The sequence below is a fragment of the Hirsutella rhossiliensis genome (genome assembly GCF_020360975.1).
Source record: "Hirsutella rhossiliensis strain HR02 chromosome Unknown scaffold00003, whole genome shotgun sequence".
Lineage (NCBI taxonomy): Eukaryota > Fungi > Ascomycota > Sordariomycetes > Hypocreales > Ophiocordycipitaceae > Hirsutella > Hirsutella rhossiliensis.
Window position 1 is genome coordinate 5,760,424 of NW_025408669.1, and position 18,769 is coordinate 5,779,192.

At 47.9% G+C, this 18,769-nt stretch overlaps 4 protein-coding genes across 4 annotated transcripts; 1 reads left to right on the forward strand and 3 right to left on the reverse strand.

The window, feature by feature from the left end:
- Positions 1–968: 968 nt before the first annotated feature.
- HRG_03847 (calcium-activated chloride channel domain-containing protein) lies at positions 969–3,619 on the reverse strand (the record flags this gene model as incomplete). Its single annotated transcript, XM_044862318.1, has 8 exons — positions 969–1,025; positions 1,118–1,181; positions 1,253–1,796; positions 1,858–2,301; positions 2,364–2,472; positions 2,525–3,414; positions 3,471–3,508; positions 3,567–3,619. 8 exons carry the CDS (start codon positions 3,617–3,619, stop codon positions 969–971), a joined length of 2,199 nt encoding a protein of 732 aa, XP_044723344.1.
- Positions 3,620–4,313: 694 nt separating this feature from the next.
- Positions 4,314–5,472, forward strand: HRG_03848 (calcineurin-like phosphoesterase domain-containing protein; the record flags this gene model as incomplete). The annotated part of the gene is made up of 3 exons (XM_044862319.1): positions 4,314–4,831; positions 4,956–5,037; positions 5,104–5,472. The coding sequence occupies 3 exons, from the start codon at positions 4,314–4,316 to the stop codon at positions 5,470–5,472; spliced, it is 969 nt and encodes a 322-aa protein (XP_044723345.1).
- Positions 5,473–7,195: 1,723 nt separating this feature from the next.
- On the reverse strand, positions 7,196–9,148 carry HRG_03849 (WSC domain-containing protein; the record flags this gene model as incomplete). The annotated part of the gene is made up of 5 exons (XM_044862320.1): positions 7,196–7,220; positions 7,283–8,033; positions 8,088–8,277; positions 8,341–8,783; positions 8,839–9,148. The coding sequence occupies 5 exons, from the start codon at positions 9,146–9,148 to the stop codon at positions 7,196–7,198; spliced, it is 1,719 nt and encodes a 572-aa protein (XP_044723346.1).
- A 249-nt stretch (positions 9,149–9,397) lies between these two features.
- On the reverse strand, positions 9,398–11,118 carry HRG_03850 (pex2/pex12 domain-containing protein; the record flags this gene model as incomplete). Its single annotated transcript, XM_044862321.1, has 2 exons — positions 9,398–9,455; positions 9,839–11,118. The coding sequence occupies 2 exons, from the start codon at positions 11,116–11,118 to the stop codon at positions 9,398–9,400; spliced, it is 1,338 nt and encodes a 445-aa protein (XP_044723347.1).
- Positions 11,119–18,769: the final 7,651 nt, after the last annotated feature.

Here is an 18,769-nt window from a genome sequence, read left to right on the forward strand (position 1 = left end):
ATCTTGGCGACGGCAGGCAGCCATTGTCTACAGGGCGTTGGAATTCTTTCCCTTGGCCGTCCAATATCCCATACACAGTACTGCTGCTCGGAGCGCTTTCCCCCGCGCTTTCCTCCGCGCGCCTTCAACATTGTAGCAGCTGCCTATGCCTCCCTATGCCTCCCACGGTAGAGTACAATCAGTACCTACTAAGATGTACAGTGCCCCAAGCATCCACTATAGCCGGCACCAGAGCCCCGCGTTTCCCCCCGGCTCATTCTCCGTCCCTCCAAATCCACGTCTTAAGTTATGTATTAATATTAAACGCGCCAACACGGCTCCTCCCGTCGTTATCTCTGCCTTGTATTTTGTACTTTGACCTTTCACCTCCCTTCAACTCAATGACACCACCATCACCCATCACCCATCACCCACCACCCCCCTCCGTCAAGCTTGCCATCTCTCCCAGCGCCTCATCAGCATCCCTCGCTGTCCAGGCACTGACTGGTGCATTGTGCTCTGCTCTACGCTGATTATTCCGGCTGCCGCCTACCGACGCGTACAGAGTACAGATCCCACGCGTCAACCATGTGCAAGCGACTTTTCCTCTCCCCTCGACAAGCATGACCGCGTCCTCCAACGGATAGTTGCACCATCATCTCTCATTGGTCCTTTCTTATCTATGTACACCCGTCGCTAACATGCATGCAACCCGTGGGTTAATATACGCGCCAGCCCCCTTCGCCCCAAAGGCTCTTTGAAAAATAAAGACGAGAAAAGTCTTCGTCCAGAGTCGCATCGCCATCAGCCCACGCGTCCCCATGTGTATGCGTTCCCGACCGGGACAAGAACCCCTGGGGTATTGCATCCATCCGAGCGGCATCCATCCGCCCAAGGCTGATCAAGGCGTCGTGTGTACTTGACACGGCAAGTGTGGCCCGCTTCTTCAGTCCACCTTGCCGCACCGCTGGTTTCCTGCGGCACTCGTCTCATGCCCTGGGACTCGGCGACGGCTTGCCCCAATTCGTCTTGTCGTCGGCGGCACCCTGTTTTGCATCAAAGTCTCAGCCCAATTCTGCAAGCCACCTGGATATGGGCGGCTCGGCAGCAAGCGACGAGATCCGCATGAGCGGCTTACCTGCTCAATCAGCTTTCGCCCAATAAGTATTGTGTCATCCATGCCCCGTTGGCGCTGCCAAAACCTGTCCAATCGTGTCCAATCGTCAGCGCTGCCACAGCTTGTCAGGCCGTTCGTCCCGTGTCGGGGACTTACATCTCCTCCGGCGTTCCCTGTCGTCGGATCGAGGACTGACGCGCTTCCTCCTCGAGCGTCTCTCTCGTAATCTTGTCCGTAGTCTCGACCCCAGGCGCCCAAGAACGCTCCAGTCCGTATTTGCCCAGGTTTTCCTGTAGCAGCCTCTTCTTCATTAAGTATCGCTCCTTGCGCTCCTGCTGCAGGCCCGGGCTCTCCAGCTTCTTCATGACATACCGCACCGCCAGCTGGACGAGCAGATAAAAGTGCTCGGCCAGGAGGACGCTGAGGAGACCTCCCCACGCTGTGAGCCGAGACGCCGCCCCGCCGGAGCCGTTTCGGGTGTTGCTGCAAAGGTATACAATGGCGCTGCTGGTGATGCTGCCGAGCCACGAGAGAAAACCGAGCGCCGTGAGCCAGGTCCCGATGGAGTCCGATCGCCACGGGATGGGACGCTTGCAGCTGATGGCAATCTTCAAGGCGTCGGAGCGCAGCTCGACCCAGTTGTTGATGAAAAAGCAGCTGGCCGCCAACGGCCATGCCACGGAGAAGAGCGAAAGATAACCTAGTCACGTCGCGTCAGCGGCCCGTGCCCCTCATCCCGCGCGGCCGTCGTCGAAACGTACCGTACTGCATGACCATCTCTCGGTAGTCCCCGGTCACGTCGTAGGCCTCAAGCTCGCACTCGTTTCGGACTCGCTCCAAGAACTCGGCTTCCTCGGCGTGGTCCTGCGCATGGGCGGTCCCCTTGGAGTGAAACTGCTTGGCCTTGACAACCGCCTTATGGGTCACATATGGCACAATGACCTCGGTGGCAAAATTGACAATCTGGGCGGTAACGGTGAAGTAAAACATCTGGCTGCTGATGCGCTGGGGGTTGATCTGGAAGTGCTGTGTCGGGAGGGACTTGTCGCTGAATGTCACCGCCTGGGCCGTCTTCTTCCAAAACTCGAGCAGCGGAACGAGCATCTCGCCAAAGGGGATGTAGACAAATGCCGTAAACAGGAGAGCCATGTAAGAGGTCATGAAGTTGAGGACAAACTGCTTCTGGATGAGAGCAGCGTTGTGGGCTAAGGTTGAAATTGGCCAATTAGTATGGTTGCAAAATGCTATTTGGGGATTAGCAGCTCACCGTCGGTAGTCTCATAGTTTTCTCTCTCGGTCAATACGTTGGCCGCGCCCATTAGGACGCTGGAAAATGCGGGCGTAAAGATGACCAACAGAACGGTGGGCAAGAATGCCTGTTCTTGTCAACGGACCGAGTCAGGTGGCCTTTGAGCGCCGTTGACTCACCAAATACTGCTTAAAGGGGCCGTCGTATACCTCGTTGATGAATATCTCGAGAGAGTTGCATAGAACGACGAGCCCCCCTAGGACCAGGACGCAGGCAAAAGCAAAAGGAATCTGGAGCAGCTGCGTCTGTAACCTTTTGGCGAAGGGGTATATCTTCCTGGGCTCTCCCGTCACCGCATCTTCCGCCTCAAATTCCCATTTAAATTCTGGGCGCTGATGTTCGATGGAAGAGACGCCGCGGACGCCCCACTGAATAGCCAAGTCGACCTCTCTCTGCTTCCAGTACTCGAAGAAGACGACGGACCAGAGACCGCAGCCGAGGGCGTAGAAGTAGGAGAACTGGCCGAGGAGCAGCCAAGCAGCGAACCCCAAGGCAGAGGGAAAGATGAGGAAGCGCAGGTAACTGCGTAGAAAGGCAAAGTAGAAGGCGACCTTTTCCCCAAACTTGTTGCGGATCTCATCGATGTCTGCTTGCTCGAGGATATACTTTTTGCTCCACTTTTGTATCCAAGCCTTGTTGAAGGGCTGGTCATGGAGCGGGAAGACGGACGCGACATACTTGCTCCCTTGGCTTGCCTCGCCGACGCCCGCGCCACCCTCGTTGATGGGCCGGGTGATGAGGTCGTGGACAAGGCGCAGGCGCTCGGCCTCGGTGACGGGCTCGTCTTTGAAGGCGCGAGAGGCCTCCGTCTCGGGGCCTGAGATGCGAACGCCGTGGAGCCAGTCCTGCAGACGGGCTCGGTAGATTTGCTGGCTGAGGAGGTCCTGGGAGGCGATTTTGACAAAGATGAGCAGTGAGTCGTTGTCGCCGTTGCGGACTTCGGTGGTAAGGCCGACGTTGGTCAGGGCCTGGACGAGCCGGACGAAGCCGGCCTCGGCCTCGGCTCTCTCTGTAGCAGGAGTTGAGCAGGTGAGTCGAAGGGGAGCAGGCGGCCCGACGACATACCCTTTGGCGGCACCTTGAAGTGGATGACATAATCGACGCTGGAGGAGCAAGATACGCGTCAGCCTCTTCCAATGAGCGTGATGCAGTGCGGCCTACCCCAGGTTGCGCTGGTCACGGCCATCGCCGGAGCGGCCGCTCAGGCTCGTCATTGTGAAGCCACGAGCAGCGAGGTGACGGGCAGCGAGGTGACGGAGTGGGCGAAATCACGAGCAGCGACGTGAGCGGGAGGTGGCTGGTCGTCTCGAAACTGGTTGAAGCCGCAGTGACGGACGCAGATGCAGCTGCCAGAGTTTTTGCTCGCCGGGAGAGAAGGAATTGACGCTCAAAAAGGCTGCTGGAAGAGAGGAAGAGAGAAAGTTGAGCGGACCAAGCGAGCTCTCCAGAGGACAGGAGGGGCAAGACGTCATCCAAGGTCTCGATTCGGCGGAGCTTCAGCTGGACCGGGGTAATGCACAGTGCTGTACAGTGCAGTGCGGCAGTGGTCCCTGCATGCTGACCGATTGGGTTGGGGGGGGTTCGATGCGGGACCCCCCAGTCCCCCCTTACCAGGCGTTCCGAGCTACAGGGTAAGCTCCCAAAGTACCCATCAAGGTACCTTGTCCCGCAGCTCTCCCCTGTCATGACGTCGATGCCTTGGCGTTCAGCTGCAACACCTGCCAGCTCTCAATTCCACCACCACCACAGCACCGCGCCACCGCAAGGCGCCAACGCAACGCTCCGACTCGCCTCGCCCAACGACAAAACGCCTCGGCGCCATTCTGACGCCTGGGCAGGTGTGGACTGGAAAAAAGGAAGAGAAGAAAAGAAAAGGAAGAGAGAGAGAGGGCGGAAAAAGGGGCCGCCATGGGCTTGCTCGCCTGCCTCGGCCTCCGCCGCCGCGATGCCTTCGACAACCTCACTCTTATCGACCACCTTCTCTCGCCCCTCACCCTCCTCGTCTCACTCTTCTACCGTCTTGTCCTCCTCCTCCGCGGCGCCCCCTTCCACCCGCCCCGCAACAAGCCCCCCGTCCGCGTCGTCTGCATCTCCGACACGCACGACCACATCGTCGACGTGCCCGCCGGCGACATCCTCATCCACGCCGGCGACCTCACCATCGACGGCTCCGCCCACTCCATTCAGAAGCAGCTCGACTGGCTCAAGAGCTTGTCGCACCAGGTCAAGGTAGTCGTCGCCGGCAACCACGATGGTTTCTTCGATGCGAACACGCACTCAGACGGCCAAGTCCGCCCACGCGACGTCCTCGACCTCGCCGGCCTGCTCTATCTCCAGGGCGACCTGACGGTGCAGGAAGTCAAGGGCCGGCGTCTGGCCATTTTTGGCGCCCCCGACATTCCAGAGTGCGGCCCCAGCAGCTTCGCGTGAGTCGCCGTGGTTTCCAGAGTGCGGCATCTCATACATACACAGAGACCAGCCTCCCCATCTTCCTTCCCTATCGAGTAATCCCACTTTGCTGTCAATGCTGACACGACTGGCCTCTTCTAGGTTTCAGTACACGCCCGCCAGGCAACCCTGGTTCAGTAGAATTCCTCCCCAGACGGACATTCTCGTCACCCACAGCCCTCCCGTACGAACAAGATGCCATCCTCTCCTACCGTAGTGTAGACTTGCTGAACACGCAGGCTTCACATAGAAATACCACCTTGACCTCGGCAACGGCTGCCCTCACCTGCTACGCGAGGTCTGGCGCGTCAAGCCCCGCCTCCACGTCTTCGGCCACGTCCACTGCGCCTACGGCTCCGAGCCCGCCTACTTTGACCACCTGCAGCTCGCCTACGAGCGCCTGCTCTCGCGCCCCCGCCGCGGCCCCATCTGCGACCTAGTTACCACCGAGGCCTGGCTCGATGTGCTCCGCGTGCTCTTCCACGGCGTCCACAGCGTGCTCTGGAAGTGGTTCATGGGTGGGCCCGGCAGTAACCACGGTGGCCTGATGGTCAACGCGGCGCAAATGTACAAGAACTCGGGCCGGGTCAAGAGCCGCGCCGTTGTCGTCGATATCTAGGTTTCCTCTGCTTCGTTGGATGTCCCGATGACTCTTTCATCCATCGCCTCTTTGCCCTTGAGTTGTAGTGGACCACGTCAGCGTCCCCAACGACGCTGGATGTCACGGCGAGGCAAGAAGCATGCCCGATGAAAATGGACGAGAGTCATGAAAATGATAAAAGTACCTGATCATGCCTGATGCTTCTTCATTGTGAAGACCTATACCTATCTATGTAGACGAAGAGTGCTATCCCTTCGCACATAAAACACGCTATCAAGGCCATCCAGACGCAGACAGGGAGCAAGTATAGGAGATGGTATATAACTCGTAAATTAGTCGTCGTCGTCGTCGTCGTCGTCATCGGCATTATGTGATATCTGTTTCCCAATCTGATACAGAACTGATGCGCCGTCGCCTGTCCGCTTCATCAGTAAAAAGAAAATCCACATAATCTCAAAGCCTGGTTGCTTTTCCTCCCTCGTTGTGCCAGTGTTCTTATAGCACAATCGCCACGGCCAACGCGGCCGCACAGAGCGTCGCCGCGAGCCTCACTGTGCCCCGCATTCCCGGCGCTGCTGCCACCAACATTGGCGAGCCGATGCGTACGTCCTCCTCTGGTGCTAAAGCCTTCTCCGGGCTTTGTGAGTATGGATGTCCCTCTGAAGCCTTGGAGTTGCGGGTGCGGTCGTCCGGCTTTCCAGACCCTTCCGAAGATCCTGTGCTTGGCGCGTTTCCAGGGCCCTGCGAGTGATTCGAGCCTCCAGATTTCCCGGAGTCTTCCGAATTTCCAGAGCCCTCTGAGCTACCAGGGCCCCCTGAAGATCCCGGGCTCTCCAAGTTAATAGACCCCCCCGAGACGTGAGGGCTCGCCGAGTTCTGAGGAATAGCCAAATTTCCAGGGCGCTGCGAGTTTCCAGAGCCTTGCAAGGTTCCAGGATCCTCTAGGTTTCCGCGGCCCCGAGGGTTTCCAGACCCTTTCGAGTTTTCAGGGTCCCGCGAGTTATTCAAGCTCCCAGATTTTCTGGGGCCATCCGAATTTCTAGACCCCTGTAAGCTACCAGGACCCCCCAAAGATCCCGAGCTCTCCAAGTTACTAGAGCCCCCCGATACGTCAGGACTCGCTGAGCTTCGAGGAACACCCAACCTTCCAGGGCGCTGCGAGCTTCTAGAGCCTTGCAGGGTTCCAGGACTATCCAGGTTTCCGCGGCCTTGATGTTTTCCAGATCCTTGCGAAGTTCCAGGACCCTCCAAGTTTCTGCTGCTCTGAGAGTCTCCAGAGACCGGCAGGTCCCGAGGGCTCTCCGAATATCCAGATCTCTCCAAATTGCTAAGAGCCTCGGGATTTCTAGGGCTTCCCGAGTCGCCAGGACCCGCCCACTCCCCAGAGCCCCCCGAGAAACCAGGGCTACCCTGGCTTCGGGAATTCCGAGATCCCTGTGAAACTTGCCCAGAAACTAAACGCGCCGTCTCCGAGTCGTCGTTCACAGTCATGGGCTTCGAGACGCGGTTGCCAGCAACCATCTGCTGAGGCACCTGAGGAGGAACCGTGAAAGTCGTCGGCGAGGGCTCAGCTATGGCCCCGCTCCCCTTCCCTTGTTTCAAGTCACATTCCTTGACGTACACTGTGGTGATGCCGGGCGTTTGCTGCGCAGCGGCAGCGGCCGACCTTGACGCTGCTGGATTTTTCGCCGCCAAGCTCAATGGTCTTTGGTAGTTAGCCGCCGAGCTTGATATCTCTGGGTTATTCGCCGCGGCGCGTGACGCCTCTGGGCGATTCGTCGTCGTCTTAGACATATCCTGATACGTAAACTTGGGCCTGGCCCCATACTTCATCGGCTTATCCGACGTCAAGGCCCCGCCCGTTACATAGGATCCCCTACCCGCCGCCGACCCAGTCGCCGACTGCAACGGGTAGGCAGTCCTGTACGCCGTCGCCGTGACGAGCAGAACCAGGCGCGTCCCGGTCCCCCGAGATGCCATTGGCGGAGGCGGAGGCGCCAGCACGGCCGGAGGGACAGGCTCTGTCACGTCGCCGTACACGGAGAGGAGGTACGTGCTGGGAAGATTTCGTCGCCGAGCACGCCCTGCCGGAGCGCGCACGTAGTTCATGCGCGTCACGTTTGTGAAGCGCTGCTGTTCCGGCATCATGGTCGAGTTGTTCCCCATGCCCGCAGGTCTGTCGCGAAGACCGCCGCAGTATTCATCGTCATTGCCCGGGCACGAGTGATCGCACACAGCGCCCTCCTCGACACCCATGGCACGCGTGTCCGCGTCCAGCGCCTCCGCGCACAGGCACATGCCCTCGAAGACACCGGCGAAAGTTTTTCCGTCACACGACTCGACGCACATCTCGAGCGACATGTCCTCGCTCTCCTTGGCGTTTCTGAAGGTCTGGAAGCCGCTGCGCGAGCCAAAGCAACCTAGATATGCGTACTTGCCGATTTTGGTCGGGTTGGCGGGCGCCTGAGTTGCCGAGGATATGTTAAAGGATGCGGCGATGCCGGAGCTGAGGCCGCCGGTGCCCGTCGCTGTCTTGTTCGACGCTGTGGTGCTGGTGTTGGTTGCAAGCGTCGTGTTTGCTGCAAGTGTCATATTGGTTGGATGGGTTATATAGGCCGCAAAAGCCGCGTTGCTTGCACTGATTGTCGGCTTGACACGCGTGGTATCGTTCGAAAACTGATACGTGTCGATATATCGGACGTCCCAGTACGCATTTGCAAAGGCCTCCGGGGACTTGGCGACATAGTCGGAGCATGTGGACGCGAATGCATTGCACTGATCCGTCCGGCCCCAGACGGCATCGCCCCAATCGCCACAGAAGTTCTGTATTCGTTGTCAGATCCAGTTCTCCCGAACACGATGCATCGACGGCGAGAGCTGCCCTACCGTGTTGATGACTAGCCTCATGTTCTTGAAGAAGGAGTCAACATCACAGCTAGAACCCCCAAAGATGGCAACCGGAGCCGCCCACTGGGTGGGGTCTGGCTTCTTGGCCTCGATATCCTTGGGGATCTTGTCGCGCTCAAAGTGCCAGACCTTGATATGCTTGTGGTTCCAGTCCACAACGTACACGCCTCCGTTGATGGCGTTGAACCCATCACCGTAAGCCGACGTGGCGTTGGCGGGCGAGCCGAACCCGCAGCCGATATTCTCGCTTCCAGTGGTGCAGTCCGTTCGTTGCCTCTCGCCCGAAAAGACCTCTTCGGACGAAGAGGCCAAAGTGCAGCCGCTGCTGGTGTGTGCCGCAATGGAATTTTGATGGGCGGTGTTTATGCCCTCGATGATATCGACTTCGCCCCCATTGGGCCAGTCGTCGCCATACAGCCAGACTAGGTACTTTGTCAATCATCGCTGTTCCAGTAGAAGGGGGATGCCAGAGCGTACATGCTGGCCACATGCCGCATTGTGAGGGTGGCATGTGAAGAAAGTCGGCAATGAAGAGGCCATGATTAAACGATTCTTTGCTCTCGAGCCGTATGCTCGGCCGCCCTTCGTTTACACCATATGTGTTTGTGTGATCAACCCCTAGCCTTACCACGCCCGTGTTCTCATCGACAGAGAAGAGCCCCTTTGCCTCGGCGTTGGCCCTGTTTTGGTAGGACACGAAGCCGTGAGTTGGGTCGCTGCCGTCGAACCAGTTGAAGCCCGACAGCAACGACTCTCCCGCGAAAGAGGTGGCCAGAGAGTAAGCCATTGCCGCCGATCGACGAGACAAGTGGAGGGCAAGACTGGTCTGAAGTCTCTAGGCGCAAATGATATGTGTCATGGAGGAGACTGGCAAGAAAGGGCGAAGCAGGAGAAAAAAAGAGGCGCCACGATAGTCGATGCCATATATACAGCCCTATGTAAACCGAGTGGCAGGTGTCCTTGGAATGGGCCCCTCAGCCGAGCACATGGCGTTGGTCCTGAATGAAGATGGCGGTGATGAGCACAAGGGTGGCCATCAAGCGAGCATTCCAGTTCTCGAAGCCTCACCAGGAGACATCCACGACGCAAGGCCCCTGTTGTGAACCTTGTCACCCGAACCTCGGCCGACAATAGTCTTTGTCTCCCCCCTCCGCGAGGCACAAGGTGGCCGGGCGTGGCAAAGAGGTAATGGGCAAGAGGGGCTGTCCGGAAGCGCGAGTCTATCCAAGACATACTAAAGGAAAGTCGGGCTATGCCGGATTGCTGTGGCTTGAGGATTGCCCCTCGCCGTCTGAGACACGGCGGCACAAGCCTCCATTCCAGCTGCTGTCGTTGCCGTTGTCCGTGACCCTGTTTCACATGCCTCCCAGGGGCCGGCAAAGCCCTCCAGCCTCTGGTACTCGGTGCCGCCAGTCATAGACAGGAACCTCAGATCGGCAGTAGCGTGCGGGGGGCGCCCCATGACATGCTCGCTTACACCATGATGCGCCGCAGACCTTGGGTCCCGCCAAGAACGCGCTTACCGGTGACGGCGCACCGACCCTGGCCACTCTCCCATTGCGCGGCACGGCTCTCCATGAAGCTCTCTTGTCGGGGGTGAGACCCCTCGAGCCACTTGTGAATGCAAGAGTAACAGAAGACGACGCCAGTCTGGCAGGCCGTCGGCGTGACTATTTCGCCTTGACATATCGGGCAGGCCGAGGCGTCCTGCGGCGCGCGGACGACGAAGATGGGAAGCATCGAGGGCGTCGCGGTCGGGGCGTCTTGGGCAGTGAGGTCGGCATCGTGCGCCTCGTCGGACTTGAGTGCATTTGTCTCACCGACGCCCTTTTCAAAGGTGCATCTGCTCCTAGGGCTAGACAGGACCGGAGGTGGTAAGTCGATGTGTTCAGTAGCCTTTCGCGAGAGCTGCTTGGCAAAGTCGGACTGATGCCACCACTCGAGGAACTTGAGCGCAAATATGCTCATGGGAAGGAGCATGGACAAGCTCGACAGAGCCCTGGACACGAGTGCGCTGGGGGAAAATATTGATCGCGGGCCGGCGCGTGCAGTGGCCTTTGACTGGTCAGTTAGAGATTCGATGGCCTGATAGTCGGCCCTTGTCATCCTGCGCAGTCTGGTGCCAATGAGCCACATAAAGGGGTTGTGGTACTTTGTGCGGTCAAAGAGATAGGCCAGGTTGAAGGCCAGCATGGCGAAGTAGTAGGCGGCATTGACGCCGGGGTAGAGGTTGCGCAGGAACCAACGATAGTAGTGTAGGAATCGGTCGCCAACGGTTGGGTTGTCGGGCATGCGTGTGTAGGCGGCGCCTAGCAGGGCCCTGGGCGCATTGACCTCGTAGGCCTCGTCCAGCCTCCTCTTGCAGTAAGGGAGTGCGACGAGGACGGCGAGGTTCTTCCAGACATCTGCCGTCGTCAACTTGAGCGTGTCGCGCACCAGGTGCGGCGCGGCGAGGCTGGCGCGCGGAATCTCGCCCCTCAGGGCCTTTTCACGCTTGAGGCCGTAAAAGTTTTCGGTAAAGGAGCCGCCGCGGGTGGACAGGTAGTGGCGCTCGACAAGCAGCATGGACAGTGCGTAGAGCTCGTCGAAGGAGTTGAGGATGCGCAGCAGGTATCGCGGATGGCGCTGGGTGGCGATGGTGAGGAGATAGCGGAGGGTCGGCGGCAGGAGGTTGTTGAGCTGCTGCTCGGAGAGGACTTCGAAGAGGGACGGCTTGCCGTCGTCCAAGGTGCCCCGGAGGGCGGTGATGAACTCCATGCTGTTCGGATCGACGTCGGCAACCCGCGTCACCGTCACCGCACGAGGGAGCAGTTGGCGACGGAATGTTTCAATCAGAGCTTTTTGTGTGCGCCGCGAGAGCCTCGGTGCGCATGGTCCAGGGCTGAAGTCGAGAGTTGAGAGGCACGGAGGAGGTGACTGCAAGTGACGCAGCCGGGACAAGGAAAATGCGGGCCATGTTCCAGTACCTTGCATGGACGTGCCTCGGCATCTCGGAACTTCGGAACGCGGCAGCCGAGGATCCCAAGCTGGGCCTTGTGCTTCAATTCCTAAGTGCTAGGCAGACCGTCGTCGCAGTCTCGAACGAGGCCGCTATTACGAAGTAGCTAATACTCTTTACTTATTTAGTGTCCATTTTATAATCGAGGAAGTAGTTAATAAGTACTCTTAATTTAGATATTACTAATTAAGCTAGCTTATCTCTTTAACTAAGTCAACCCACCTAAAGTCCGGCGCACCCTAACACCGGCACTCTCTATAATACTATCGCGTCGTTAAATATATTATATTATAACCGCGTTTTCTCGTATATCTCTTGCCCTATAATTATAAAATAAATACTATTTATATTAGTAATACCTCGGCTTTCTAAGTATACCGAAAACTAGCTCTAAGAAGCACTTAAAGCTATTAAAAACGGGATACCTTAGCTTTATACTAGTCGAAAGTAAGGTATTTTAAGAGGGACCCTCTATATATGTCTTAAAGGGGCTCTGCCTATTAAGGAGGTAAAAGAGGTATATTAGAGGCTTAGCCGAGAGTAGGAAAAATACCTTACCGACTAGGTTCTTGCCTAGGCCGCCCTTAGGCTACCTATAACGTATTATTAGGTTAAGGAATTTACTAGCTATATCGTTAAGGCCGGCGGCGATACCCGTCCGCTTAAGAAGTAGTAGATTTCGGGCTTTTTAGCCTAGAACCTAGAGATTAGTACTATTAAAGGTAGATCTCTTAATTCTACTCGCGTTAACGGCGCCTCTATAGCCTATATCGAGGAATAGTTCTAATTACTTAAGCTACTAGCTATATAGGTAATCTTACTAAAGTTCTGCTTTAATATAAATAAAACGGGTATCTTTAAGGGCCTTAGCTTTAATAGTCTAGTACTAAGGAGCTTAGAGAAGTAAGAGACTCTTAAAAAGTAGCTAATATTATATTATTAGACTATAATAGTTAAATACGTCTTTACTATAGGCTAGGCCTTAACTCCCTTTATAATTTTAAGGGTTAAGACCTTTAATATTAATAGTTCTTTAACGAACTTAATTTTCTATAAGATTAGGACTTTATTACCTCCTTAAAGGGCTAGATAAGTAATACTATCGCTATTTAATAGCTAAAGTAGGTTTTTATCTCTTAAATAAGGCACTATAAGTAAGGTAATACTCTTATTATTATTAATAGCTATAAGAGTTATTAGACTAGTAATTTTATATATAAATACTTTTAGAATAGTATATATCTCCTTTTCCTACTATTATACTCCTTATATATCCTTTAACTACTTAATATCTCGGTTTTCTTACTTATTAAGGCCGTATACTAACATTAACTTAAGAAAATTATATCTTTCGATAATATAGCGCTAATTAATAAGGCTACCTTTTTTTATATCTACTATAAAGCTTAGTAGGCTAGCCTAACTAAAAAGAATATTAAGGGAGGTTAGCGTAGGTTTAGTTTATAGCTAATTAATATAGTAAAGCCCTTATTAAGCCGCTTTATCTTACTATAGCTATTAACGCTATTAACGCTATTAAAAAGGAAGAATATTAGCTCCTTAGCTAATAATAATACCCTTAAAATGCCTAAACGATTATAAGAAGTTCGCCGCCTCGTTATAGGGCTAGAAAATCGCGGTTAAGTTAACCGTATAATCTAACTACTCTTTAGTAAAGTTAGCCGCGCCCTTAATAATTAAAATTAGTAGCTTATAGCTGCCTAGCTTTAAATATAATAGCTTAAGTATTAATTATATTATCTATAGCCTTGAAAATAGAAAAAGGTTTTATAGGATCTTAATAGCCGGTTTATATAGATTAATTAAGTTATTAAGACGAGGTAGCGGCTTAAGTATATCCTTAAGCTAGCTATTATTACCGTAGCTAATTAGGACGTAGATTTTAAAGCTCTATATAGTAGCTAGTAGCTTAAATAGCTAGAAAACACTATAATTAACTATCGTAACGTTAAAATACAGCTTTAATTACTATTAAAATATACTTACCTTAGTATTATAGAGAGTGCCGGTATTAAAGTATACCGGACTTTAAGTAAGCTAACTTATAGTAAGATAAACTATTATAATACTAAAAAGCTTAGGATTATTATAAAAGTTATAAAATAGCTTAGCTTTTACTTATACTTATAATATAAGGTATAGCTTATTAAGTAAAAAGAATCTATAATTTAGTTATACTTTAATTACTATATAATATTATTACGAGAAAGATATAGCCGCCTATTAGATATAAGCGATAGCGTTAATTAACGTATATAGTATACGCAATAAATATAAGTATTATAAGATACTTTAAGACTAGTAATTTAGTTACTTATAATAACTTAAATTACTTATAGAAATTACTATAAACTTTTAAAGACTACTTATAAAAAAAGGAAACTAAATATTATTATATAAACCTTAAAAAGCTATATAAAAATCCTAAAATAATAACTAAATATATTATATAAAGGTTTTATAAAGAATTCTTATAAATTATAAGAAATATACTAAGATTTCTTAATAAATAAAAGTTTTTTAAAGATTATATTAATAATTCCTTAAAAGTTATTATAATTTTAAAGTAAGGAAATCTTAATAAAATACTTATACCTTCTTAAGTATAAAGGTATTTTAAAGTAAATAAAAGTATATATATAAGTACTATTTATAAGATAATATTAATAAGCTATATAAAGCTTTTTATATATAGCTAGCCTATATATATATATATATAAGGTCTAGCCCTTAATATATAACTAGATAGCTTAAGCTATAGCTTAAGCTTATAGCCTATAATAGTTAAAGACTTTTATATAATACCTTTCTTTTAGCTTAGTATAATAGCTACCTTACTAATAGCTTTTATATACCTTTATAGTTCTCGCGTAAAGAGATATAAGAAGTATATAAAATATATAAAGGTAAAAGTAAAAGTAAGGGGACGGATAAGTAGGGCTAAGCTATTTAATTCTTATAAGGGTAGTAATTAAGGTAGGGGAGTAATTATTATATTACTTTAATTATCCTTCTTTCTTTTATCTAACGCTCCTTTTTATACTTATCTAGTATCTTAATTAATAAAGAAGATCCTATTTAAAGAAGCTACTAATATCCTTTTAACTATCGAGCTTTTTACTAGTTTTTCCCTTCCTTTTTAGCCGTTGCCGGTATATCTATCTTATCTCTCGCTACTTATACTTCCCCTTATACTCCTACCCTCCTTTCTATACCTCTTTTTAGCTCCTTCTTCCTTCTTTTATACTAGGTGTTTTTAGCTTCCTTAGTCCCTCTTACTAAGGGATATCTCTAAGAACTACGAAATTAAGCTACGCTTCGCGATATACCCCCTTAGCTATAGCCTGCCCCTTAAGGGTATAGCTAATATAGCTTTAGGCTAGTAAACGTATAAAGGAGGTTCTTAGCTCTATACTTCTCCCTTTACTTAAGGAAAGTAAGGGCCCTTTTAGGTCCCTAGGCTCTTTTAGACCTACTTAAGGAATAGGGGCCTAAAGAGGAGAAAGTCCTATAAGAAAGAGGGCCTTCTTAAAAGGGAAAAACCTAATTAAATAGGGGGCCCTCTAAAGGGAAAAACCTCTTTATTCTTCTTTAGCTATAAACGTTACCTTCTTATACGGGCTATTAGCTCCTCTTATAGACTCTTAAGGCGGGCCTCTAAGGATAGCTTTTCTTAAATATCTTCTAGCTTAATTTACTATAAAAAAATAGCTAGCTTTTACTTTAATAGGGGCTTTATAAGACCGTTAGCTTTTATTAATACTATTAGAACCTAACGGACGGAAATAAGTCCCCTTTAGACCTCTTAGTATAACTAATACTAGTAGATATCGATATACTATAGCTAGGTAAATAGCTTACTATTTTCCTTTATAAGAATTTATATAGTCTATATATTATTATATTCTATAGCTAATAGAGATAGAACTTATAGTTATAAAGATATTAGTAGCTAGCTAAGGAAAATCGCTTCTTTTAATACTTCTAAAAGAGCTAGTAGTTCTACCTTTATACTTAAAGTTATAATAGTAGCTTGCTTTAAAGCTCTTTAAGTAATAGTTCCTCTAAAAAGGGATATAATATACCCTTATAAGCTCTTTCTATTTAATAAATTATCTATAAAGGATAAATCGCTTAAATAAAAGAAGATTTTAGTAGCTAATTTCTTTCTTTTCTACCCTCCTAAGCGTGAACTATATAATCTTATTAAATAAAGATAAAGGATAGCTCTATCTACTACTTCTTAATGCCTAGGGCTAGGATTCTAGTTATACCTAGCTAGCTAGGAGACCGTAAAAGAGATATCTAGTTTAGTAGAAATAGCTAAAAAAAGCAAGGAGCCTACCTTTTATTAATATTAGTATTTCTCTTACTCCCTAGCTTAAAAGGACGGATTAGGTAAAAGCTCTTTATTTAATATAAGTATAAAGGAAAGCTTCTTATTAAGGGAATTAAGAAGGAATTTATAAGCCACCTTATTAATATAGGCGTCCTAGGTAAGCTAGATAGTCCGTTAGGACCTATTTTAAAGGATTCGTATCCCTAGGAACTACTTTATCTCCCTTAGCTTAGTTATCTTATACCTTTATTATAGGCCTTTTATAGCCTCCTTAGTATTTACTTTTTCCTCTTTTAAGTAGGCCTAAATAATATCGTCGATATAAAAAAAGACTATAATTTTACCCTTTTATATTATATACGGTTCCTAAGGGACTTTCTTAAAGCCTAGGGCTTTAAGGGAACTTATTAAATACTATTACTAAAGAAAAGGTAATCTTTATAGTCCGTATAGAGCTTTCCTAAGCTATAGAACCTTTCCTAGCTATTAAAAGCCTAGTAAAAGGTATATATAGATAACCTTTTCTTCCTTAAGTAGGTAGTTATAAGAATATACCCTTATATTCCTATTTTACTATTATAAAGAAATAATAGGCATAGGGAGGCTCTATAAAAAAAGCTAGTAAAAAGAAGCTCTATAATATAGTTTAAGGGAATAACCCTTAAAGATAAAGACCTCTACCAGACATCTATACCTTCCTTTAGGAAAAGCGGGTTAAGATAAGCCTATCCTAATAAAATAAAATATATATAAAATGCATAAGTCGATTACGAGCAGAACGGATACCCTATTGCCTATTTTAGCTTAGCGGTTCCGAAGATATCCGCGATACGAGAATAGGTAGGGCATAGAATATTCTAGTTAAATCTACTACTTATACTAGAACCTATAGTCTTACGTTAACTATCACGTAATAATTAGACCACCTACTAAGTTAAGAAGACATACTATAGATAGAGCTTTTTAAGTACTATAGAAAGTGCTAGAAAGCTAACTATTTAGTCTACTAGTAGGCGAGCAATAGTCTATAAAAGATAAAGGATTTCCCTAGGAGTAGTCGATAGAATAAGTAAGTTTATAAGTATCCTTTATAACGCTATTCTTTTAATATATTATTTAGCCCCTTATATGCTCGTTATAAATTCCGGACGAAATCCTACCCTATACTCCTTTAACTAATCTTTCCGTTTACGTTATTAATTACCTAATTCTATGCTTATTACTTATACCTTTTTATAGTAGTTAATAAAGGCGTTAACTATATCTATTTAATCGAGCTCGAGGTCGAACTCTACTACTATAGTTATAAGGGTCCGAAAAAACATCCCTACTAAGGTAGTTACCTTAGTAAGAAGATCCCCTTTTTCTTATTAGTTCTTATAAATAACTAGCCGGGCCTTATACTTTTAAAGGAAGCTATATTTATTAGTTTTATAGATTAAGACTTACTTATAGCTAAGGACCTATTTTCCTCTTACTTTCTCCTTAAGGACCTCTTTAAAAGACCCTATCTTTTTATATGAGGCTAGGTAATCTTTCTAGGCCTAGAAAAACTAGTCTCTAAAAGGGTATCTTTCTAGCTACTTTTAGTTTACTAGTAGGTCTATCTAAGGTATATAAGCAAAAGCGGAATTTTAGGAAATTAAGGAATCACGTAAAACTACGTAATAGAGGGGAAGAAGGAGTATAAGGTAGGATTTTCAACGGAATTTATTAGTAGTATATTAGTATATAGAAGAGGTATTAAAGTTAATAATTCTCTATCTATCTACTAGCGGACATGCTGTCTTATATAGACAATTATAGCTGAACGGAAGAACCTTTCGGGACTAGATTTAGGCTGCCGTATAGCCCTAAGACTAGGGAATTCCGTGATATCTCGAGTAAATCTAGAGGTGTCTTAGTTCCACTAATATTCGTGTTTAGAGGAGGTTGGTCGTGCCGGTGTTCTTAAGAGGTCTTAGCTAGCATTCTAAGCTAGCTCTGTTCCTTCGATTCCCGATTATACGATAACCGGCAACCCGTTTAATGTATAATAACATGCAAAATAACGAGCGATTCTTGCTCTATAGGATAAGATTTTGTCTATAATTAATATACTACTTATTAGCTTATATAATCGGGAGAGTATATTATAGCTACTTTATTTATAGTAGGAACACCGTTCCTTATAGTCTAGGAGGTCTCTTTTATATACCTTCCTTACTAATAGCTATAGCTTAAAGAGTCGGCCTACTATAAATACTTTATAGGAACCGTCTTTTATAAGCGTTAGATAGAAGTTAGAAAAACGATCGAAATAAAAGAGAGGTTAGTCTTCTTTAGTAACTATATCGGGCCCTATACCTTCCTTTACTTCTTAAAGTAAGGATAAAAAGGCAGCTAGGTAATCCTTTAAGAGAGGTGCTTTTCCTACCCCCTTAAGGGTTAAGATAGGAAGACTAACGGAGAAAGCTACTTTTAGATCTTCTTTTTACGTAAGAGGAGGCGTAGGGAGGTAAGCGTATTCTAGCTCTACTACTTTCCTATAGTCTCCTTCTTTATCTAGATTATTTAATCTAGTAGCTTCCTTTTCTTTAAAGTTAGCGTTATCCTTAACTACTTTAACGTTAGTTTCTTCTTTTATTTTCTTATCTAGGGCCTCTTTTTAAGACTATTAAGAAGGGGGGATTTAAATCTTTTAAATTAGCTAACGTTATAAGAGTAAGAGGGGCTATTAATCCCTCTTTTTATCGAAGAAGCTAGATTCGTTAAATATTATATCCTTAGTTAAAATAACCTTTTATAAAAGAGGAATCTAAATCTAAAAGATATTTATAAAATTATAGCTAATAAGGTAACTAATAAAAGCTTTAAGATTAAGCTTTCTTTTCTTCTTCCCTTTTAGCTATATATCGGTAGTTATTATATATACCTTATAGCTATAGGTATAAAGGTAAGCTAGCGAGGCCCTCTTTTTTATAAAGAGCTTAAAGGGGGATTTCTAGTCTATTCCTTAGGTCTTAATAAGGGTCTCTAGGTCCCTATAATCCCTTAGGCCCCTAAGGTCC